The following is a 9221-nucleotide window of genomic DNA, read 5'->3' on the forward strand; positions in this document are numbered from 1 at the left end:
AAAATTTTTTGCAACGATTTGAATGAATTAGAATGAAAGTCCAGACGACAAAATAATTGAGGAAAAAACCCATTACAGCATTTTTCAGTCAACAACAAAAAAATTATCCTTTATTAAGCACCACAATTTGCCCAGTTTGGATATCACTGTTCTTTATTCAATAGAAAAAGGTGGTCCTCACATTGCTTCGATATAATTTGTATAAGCGCCTGTGATCGGATCCTTAAAACTTTTGATGTGATCAACAGATATGTGAAGACAAACTACGGGTTTTGGTCTACATAACGGAATGTAAGATGTCCAGCCATCTGACCAATTTTTTTCCCAGCAAAATTCTTTGGTAGATTACCTCTAACAGAGTTTCACCCCCCCCCCCGTCCTCAGCAAAATCCAAATAACCGAGTTTGTTTTCCGGGTCGTATCCGCCGAAATTCAATTTCTCCTTGATCATTCGACCGCGGTTGTATTTTCTCTTGGCTACCACAGAACTGTCTATTTCAATAAGTTTTCCAGGTACCCCAAATCTGTACTCAGTAATTTTTTGCAAAAAGTAGACACTATCGCCCTCATCATTTTTAGTTTGGTTTACAAAGTCGAAAAATAGCATGGCTAACAACTGTTATTGAATTACTTATTCTCTGTTGTGACGTTAATTCTAAAGTTTTCACTTCTCAATTCTGAGACCGGTTGGTTTAGTGGTTAACGCATTGGACTGAAGGCCCATGGGCCCGGGTTCGAATACCAGTTAGAGCCAGATGTTTTTCTCTACGCAGTTGAATCTGTTTCATCTACCACTTTCTGTAATAGCTCATCAGAAAAAAATTCATTTTCAAGAAAATATGATCTTTTTCGTGATTTATAGCAATTTCCATAGCAAATTGAGGATAGATTCCAGAGAATTTTTTACCCAGTTTCCTAACTTATATTCATTGTGAAGTTATTGGATTAGATTTGCATGCCGCTTAATATTGGTGTAAAATTTAAAGAAAAGTGATGGAATTGGTATCTGTTTTTGATTAGAACTTTTGGAAAGAGTTTTAGTTCAGTGTTTTAAAAAATGTACTCATCTTTCTCTTAAAATACCATTTCATAGAACTTTTCAGAAATTTTTTTAAAAATGAAAACAAAAGTCCGCCGAACTAAGGCGTTAAATGTTTTGTTTTATCAAGTGGTTTCAGATATATCAGCGCTCGAGTGTCATTTGGTCATACAGGTTCTCAATTTTCATTCCAATTCCAATAACTTATTCCTCTCAGGAATGTGTAACGGTTTTGAGAAAAGAATAGCTAGGCTTTTTTGAAGCCTTTTAAACCAATTCACCTCTAAGTTGAATGGACAAGATAAAAGTAAAAGCGACCTTGCATTTAATTTTGCTTTCTTTTCTGACATTTTGGCTAACTTTATTGTAAAGATGAAACAACAACTCCAGCCCCTTTCCAAGTAAAATGCTGATAATTTGAGAAAATTGAACTTGAGAGGAAAAAGTTTCAAAGTTTTTGTTTTCTAAATTATCATCGTGGATGTTACATTTTAAGTTTTCTTGGCAGCTGCCTGCGTGTTTGAATGGAATTTTCTGCTTTTACCAGTAGTTTCTGTAAATTTACCGAAACCAGAAACAAAGAGTAGAATTAAGGTCAGTATTAGATCAGTTGCACGAACTTTTACAGCTGAAAAATTATCACGCGGGGAATAGGCCGTTTTTTATCAACAGGGTCTAGTCGACCCCATGCCATCACAACGAAAGTGAGTGAGGAAGAGTTCCCACTTGATCTCTAGCTTCAGGTTTACCATAACCTGACCAATTTCAGCTGCAATAGTGGTACCACGTGAAAGTTCTATATGCTAAAAGCACATTTGAGTCGCAAAAGAGCTTTGCTTAGCAAATTAACACAGTCTAGAATGTGGGGGGATTATACAAATGAACTCTCCTTTGACATGCCTTTTAAGGCCTTCTGATAGCTCCTCTGCGATTCGCGGAAACCAAATTTTTCAATACCATATCATTCTAACCTCAACTCTCCATTCTAATTGAATGGTATACTTTTTATGACCAAACATAGATGACAGCTGAAAGTATGAAAAAGTGTAATGAAGACAGTCTAACCTCAATTTCTTTTATGTTTTTACCCCTTCATCCTCTCCCAGCATTCTGTCTTTCCTTAAACTTTAACGAAAAAAGATTGAATTGGTATTTGTTTTCAATTAGAACTTTTGGAAAGAGTTTTAGTTCAATTTTTTTTTATATGTACTCATCGTTCCTCCAAAATACCATTTCATATAAATTTTCAGAAGTTTTTTAAAAATGAAAACAAAAGTCCGCCGAACTAAGGCGTTCAATGTTTTGTTTTATCAAGTGGTTTCAGATATATCAGCGCTCGAGTGTCATTTGGTCATACATGTTCTCAATTTTCATTCCAATTCCAATAACTTATCCCTCTCAGGAATGTGTACCGGTTTTGAGAGAAGAATAGCTGGGCTTTTTTGAAGCCTTTTAAACCAATTCGCCTCTAAGTTGAATGGACAAGAATGGACAAGTAGAAGTGGCCTTGCATTTAATTTTGCTTTCTTTTCTGACATTTTGGCTAACTTTATTGTAAAGATGAAACAACAACCCCAGTCCCTTTCCAAGTAAAATGCTGATAATTTGAGAAAATTGAACTTGAGAGGAAAAAGTTTCAAAGTTTTTGTTTTCTAAATTATCATCGTGGATGTTGCATTTTAAGTTTTCTTGGCAGCTGCCTGCGTGTTTGAATAGAATTTTCTGCTTTTACCAGTAGTTTCTGTAAATTTACCGAAACCAGAAACAAAGAGTAGAATTAAGGTCAGTATTAGATCAGTTGCACGAACTTTTACAGCTGAAAAATTATCACGCGGGGAATAGGCCGTTTTTTATCAACAGGGTCTAGTCGACCCCATGCCATGACAACGAAAGTGTGTGAGGAAGAGTTCCCACTTGATCTCTAGCTTCAGGTTTACCATAACCTGACCAATTTCAGCTGCAATAGTGGTACACGTGAAAGTTCTATAAGCTAAAAGCACATTTGAGTCGCAAAAGAGCTTTGCTTAGCAAATTAACGCAGTCTAGAATGTGGGGGGATTATACAAATGAACTATCCTTTGACATGCCTGTTAAGGCCTTCTGATAGCTCCTCTGCGATTCGCGGAAACCAAATTTTTCAATACCATATCATTCTAACCTCAACTCTCCATTCTAATTGAATGGTATACTTTATATGACCAAACATAGATGATAACTGAAAGTATGAAAAAATGTAATGAAGACAGTCTAACCTCAAATTCTTTTATGTTTTTACCCCTTCATCCTCTCCCAGCATTTTGTCTTTCCTTAAACTTTAAAGAAAAAAGATTGAATTGGTATTTGTTTTCAATTAGAACTTTTGGAAAGAGTTTTAGTTGAATTTTTTTTTATATGTACTCATCGTTCCTCCAAAATACCATTTCATATAAATTTTCAGAAGTTTTTTAAAAATGAAAACAAAAGTCCGCCGAACTAAGGCGTTAAATTTTTGTTTTATCAAGTGGTTGCAGATATATCAGCGCTCGAGTGTCATTTGGTCATACATGCTCTCAATTTTCATTCCAATTCCAATAACTTATCCCTCTCAGGAATGTGTACCGGTTTTGAGAGAAGAATAGCTAGGCTTTTTTGAAGCCTTTTAAACCAATTCACCTCTAAGTTGAATGGACAAGATAAAAGTAAAAGCGGCCTTGCATTTGATTTTGCTTTCTTTTCTGACATTTTGGCTAATTTTATTGTAAAGATGAAACAACAACTCCAGCCTCTTTCCAAGTAAAATGCTAATAATTTGAGAAAATTGAACTTGAGAGGAAAAAGTTTCAAAGTTTTTGTTTTCTAAATTATCATCGTGGATGTTAAATTTTAAGTTTTCTTGGCAGCTGCCTGCGTGTTTGAATAGAATTTTCTGCTTTTACCAGTAGTTTCTGTGAATTTACCGAAACTAGAAACAAAGAGTAGAATTAAGGTCAGTATTAGATCAGTTGCACGAACTTTTACAGCTGAAAAATTATCACGCGGGGAATAGGCCGTTTTTTATCAACAGGGTCTAGTTGACCCCATGCCATGACAACGGAAGTGTGTGAGGAAGAGTTCCCACTTGATCTCTAGCTTCAGGTTTACCATAACCTGACCACTTTGAGCTGCAATAGTGGTACCACGTGAAAGTTCTATAAGCGAGAAGCACATTTGAGTCGCAAAAGAGCTTTACTTAGCAAATTAACACAGTCTAGAATGTGGGGGGATTATACAAATGAACTATCCTTTGACATGCCTGTTAAGGCCTTCTGATAGCTCCTCTGCGATTCGCGGGAACCACATTTTTCAATACCATATCATTCCAACCTCAACTCTCCATTCTAATTGAATGGTATACTTTTTATGACCAAACATAGATGACAGCTGAAAGTATGAAAAAAAGGAATGAAGACAGTCTAACCTCAAATTCTTTTATGTTTTTACCCCTTCATCCTCTCCGAGCATTCTGTCTTTCCTTAAACTTTAAAGAAAAAAGATTGAATTGGTATCTGTTTTCAATTAGAACTTTTGGAAAGAGTTTTAGTTCAATTTTTTTTTAAATGTACTCATCGTTCCTTTAAAATACTATTTCATATAAATTTTCAGAAGTTTTTTTTAAATGAAAACAAAAGTCCGCCGAACTAAGGCGTTAGATGTTTTGTTTTATCAAGTGGTTTCAGATATATCAGTGCTCGAGTGTCATTTGGTCATACACGTTCTCAATTTTCATTCCAGTTCCAAAAATTTATCTCTCTCAGGAAAGTGTACTGGTTTTTAGAAAAGAATAACTAGGCTTTTTGAAGCTTTTTAGACCAATTCACCTCTAAGTTCAATGGACAAGATAAAAGTAAAAGCGGCCTTGCATTTTATTTTGCTTTTTTTCTGACATTTTGGCTAATTTTATTGTAAAGATGAAACAACAACTCCAGCCCCTTTCCAAGTAAAATGCAGAAAATTTGAGAAAATTGAACTTCAGAGGAAAAAATTTCAAATTTTTTGTTTTCTTAATTATCATCGTGGATGTTAAATTATACGTTTTCTTGGCAGCTGCCTGCGTGTTTGAATAGTTTTCTGCTTTTACCAGTATTTTCTGTAAATTTACCGAAACCAGAAACAAAGAGTAGAATTAAGGTCAGTATTAGATCAGTTGCACGAACTTTTACAGCTGAAAAATTATCACGCGAGGAACAGGCCGTTTGTCATCAACGGGGTCTAGTCGACCCCATGCCATGCCAAGGATAGTGTGTGAGGAAGAGTTCCCACTTGATCTTTAGCTTCAGGTTTACCACAACCTGACCAATTTCAGCTGCAATAGTGGTACCACTTGAAAGTTCTATACGCAAAAAGCACATTTGAGTCGCAAAAGAGCTTTGCTTAGCAAAATCACACAGTCTAGAATGTGGGGGGATAATACAAATGAACTACCCTTTGACATGCCTGTTAAGGCCTTCTGATAGCTCCTCTGCGATCCGCGGAAACCACATTTTTCAAAAACATATCATTCTAACCTCAACTCTCCATTCTTATTGAATGCTATACTTTTTATGACCAAACATAGATGACAGCTGAAAATATGAAAAAATGTAATGAAGACAGTCTAACCTCAAATTCTTTTATGTTTTTACCATTTCATCCTCTCCCAGCATTCTGTCTTTCCTTAAACTTTAAAGAAAAATGATTGAATTGGTATCAGTTTTCAATTAGAACTTTTGGAAAGAGTTTTAGTTCAATTTTTTTTTTAATTTACTCATCGTTCCTTTAAAATACCATTTCATATAAATTTTCAGAAGTTTTTTTAAAAATGAAAACAAAAGTCCGCCGAACTAAGGCGTTAAATGTTTTTATTTATCAAGTGGTTTCAGATATATCAGTGCTCGAGTGTCATTTGGTCATACACGTTCTCAATTTTCATTCCAGTTCCTAAATCTTATCCCTCTCAGGAAAGTGTACTGGTTTTGAGAAAAGAATAGCTAGGCTTTTTGAAGCTTTTTAGACCAATTTACCTCTAAGTTCAATGGACAAGATAAAAGTAAAAGCGGCCTTGCATTTTATTTTGCTTTTTTTCTGACATTTTGGCTAATTTTATTGTAAAGATGAAACAACAACTCCAGCCCCTTTCCAAGTAAAATGCAGATAATTTGAGAAAATTGAACTTCAGAGGAAAAAATTTCAAATTTTTTGTTTTCTAAATTATCATCGTGGATGTTACATTTTAAGTTTTCTTGGCAGCTGCCTGCGTGTTTGAATAGAATTTTCTGCTTTTACCAGTAGTTTCTGTAAATTTACCGAAACCAGAAACAAAGAGTAGAATTAAGGTCAGTATTAGATCAGTTGCACGAACTTTTACAGCTGAAAAATTATCACGCGAGGAATAGGCCGTTTTTTATCAACAGGGTCTAGTCGACCCCATGCCATGACAACGAAAGTGTGTGAGGAAGAGTTCCCACTTGATCTCTAGCTTCAGGTTTACCATAACCTGACCAATGTCAGCTGCAATAGTGGTACCACGTGAAAGTTCTATAAGCTAAAAGCACATTTGAGTCGCAAAAGAGCTTTGCTTAGCAAATTAACACAACCTAGAATGTGGGGGGATTATACAAATGAACTATCCTTTGACATGCCTGTTAAGGCTTTTTGATAGCTCCTCTGCGATTCGCGGGAACCACATTTTTCAATACCATATCATTCTAAACTCAACTCTCAGCTCTAATAGAATGGTATACACTTTATGACCAAACATAGATGACAGCTGAAAGTATGAAAAATTGTAGTGAAGACAGTGTGACCTCAAATTCTTCTATGTTTTTACTCCTTCATCCTCACCCAGCATTCTGTCCTTCCTTTAACATGTCACAACAACTCAACCACATTGAGTTTTTTCAGAAAAATTATTTAAGCCAATCAATATTTATCTCAAAAATTGATTTTGACGCTTAGGTTTATAAAGTTTTGACGTTTACCCATAACCAAAAATACTCTAATGATAATGTCTAATGACATTTTATCAATAATGTCTAATGATAAAATGTGTTTAATAGTTGAGTCACTCGACTTTGTCCGATTTTTGCTTCTTGGTTGCATTTGTTCTCGTCGCAATTTCCTTTCGACTGTGACGCGTGCAGCCTTTATTCATGAGGCAAAATATTCGGCAGCAACACACCACAACTAAAATTACCGCAAAAATAACCAAGGTTAGAACCACAGCCGAAATGATAAACTGTGTGTACAAAGATCCAGCGACATCTTCAGACACGATTGAGTGATTGACCTCAATTTGACCTTCAATAATCTTCTCGACAACTTCCACGCCTGTTTTGTACCCGCCCATCTTGACTTGCTCGTCTTTGACCTTCTTTAACCTTTCAAGCATCTCGGAGTAATTTGGTTCAGCTAGCATTTCCTCGATTCGAACTTTCATCTGGTTGAACTCGAACTTTTTCAGCAGTTTGGCGACCCGAAGGTTAATTAGAATGTTTGAGGTTAGAGGTTGATCTGCGAAGCCAGGAAACGTGATCATCGGTTTAACGGCGTGAATACTATCAAGAGCGGAGTTTGCCCCGCAATGGGTGACAAACAGTTTGACTTTTTCGTGTTGTAGGATGCTTCCTTGAGGTAAATACTGCCCCATAAACAGATATTTGGTGACATACGCTGAAAAAAAAAACGTTTCAACTACAAAGTTATAAGTTTGATTACGAGGCCAAACTGTGTACTGGATAGGCGCACAATTTGTTGTCTGTAAGTCAGTGGAATTCCAGAGACAAGTTTTCAAACATGTTCCAAAATATGAGTGTTTTCTACCAACAAAATTCCGTGGATTCCGCGTATAAATACCTCTAACGTAAATTTCGAGAGCGGTACAGTGTTTTAGCAATTTGCTTTTGGCATCCCAAACAGCAAAAAAAGATCAAAGAAATGTAACAATGTTGCGGATTTCGCGACAAATCTGATTGAGGAATCCGCTCACAATTCACAAAATGCACAGTTTTTCCCCGTTATGTTGAAATGAAAATGGAAAAAGGGAAAAAGACGTATGAAAATGTGAAAAAAAAAATGTGCAGTCGAAATATAAATTTTGCGAAAAAATTTGTCAACTTAAATTATTGAGTAGTCACTTACAAGGTAATAAAATACTGCAATAAAATACGTTTTTTTTCTGTTTTTGTTAACGCCGGAATAACTCATACCTAAAAGAGCTTTTTTGCCTAAGGTTGCTGTCGCAGTGCAATTAAAATGCAAATCGAGCCAGCCAGGGGCGTGCTTATGGGGGAGGGAGTGTGTGAATCATAGGCGATTCTGACCAACGAACACCTACCAATTAATAGCGAAAAGATGCACCTTCCCGAGTCGAAGTGCTGACTTTTTGTTTCGACTTTCAAATTTGAGCTCATGTCAGTACTCGACCGAAAAATAACAGGCGAGACAGCGGTTGAGATCGAGCACAAGTTTGGAACGTACCTCGAGCACGGTCTAAACATACTTCGAGCCCACTCACAACATACCATGACCACGGTCGAAACATAACTCAAGCAGGGTCGAAACATAAACACGAGTACGGTCGAGCATGGTCAAAATATACCTCGACCACGGTCGAAAAATACAGATTATCCCGTGATAATTTAGAGTCAACAATTGCAAACCAGTATTCAAAACAATGAAAAAAAAATAGCTCAAAAATAGTCGAAATATACAAATCTCTACACGGCATTTAAATTGCAAATAACTCTAATAATTTTTTTCTGATGAAAAATCATCAGAAGATGTAAACCGAAAAGTATAAATTACAATGTTTATATTTGCATTACTCATGTTGTTTCAGTGAGGAAACATACCCGAATTTGAGCGAGCACAGTCAAAAAAAATATTGCTTGGGTCGAGCACGGTCGATCACATTTTTTCCGGCCGAGCACGGTCGAAACCAATCTTGCTTGGATTTAGCACCACTTTTTCGATCGAGCAATTGCGAAACACACCGAATTTTGGTTAAGCACGATCGAAACATACCAAACTTTGGTCGATACGGCCGACACATAAAGTGAGTACCTCGACGCGGGTTACAAATAAAAGGTCTTCCATAGTCAGCCCGCAAATGTACACTATAAAATAAAAAAGGTCGAGCGAGCAAAAAAAGGCGATTTGTCTGCGATGCAGACAGCTTTGGAAAAAT

At 36.3% G+C, this 9221-nt stretch overlaps 2 protein-coding genes across 2 annotated transcripts in view; one reads left to right on the top strand and one right to left on the bottom strand.

Annotated features, from left to right (window-relative positions):
• LOC134843901 (uncharacterized) overlaps positions 1 to 9221 on the top strand; it is a 681357-nt gene that overhangs the window by 6432 nt on the left and 665704 nt on the right. The window lies entirely within an intron of this gene.
• LOC134843366 (uncharacterized) overlaps positions 6852 to 9221 on the bottom strand; it is a 2646-nt gene continuing 276 nt past the window's right edge. The window contains exons 2-3 of the mRNA XM_063859608.1: positions 7282 to 7705; positions 6852 to 6894 (exon numbers count right to left, since the gene is read on the bottom strand). Coding sequence (XP_063715678.1) covers positions 6852 to 6894; positions 7282 to 7705 — 467 coding nt within the window. The remainder of the gene's footprint in view (positions 6895 to 7281; positions 7706 to 9221) is intronic.

The sequence above is a fragment of the Symsagittifera roscoffensis genome, chromosome 1, assembly GCF_963678635.1.
Source record: "Symsagittifera roscoffensis chromosome 1, txSymRosc1.1, whole genome shotgun sequence".
Classification (NCBI taxonomy): domain Eukaryota; kingdom Metazoa; phylum Xenacoelomorpha; order Acoela; family Convolutidae; genus Symsagittifera; species Symsagittifera roscoffensis.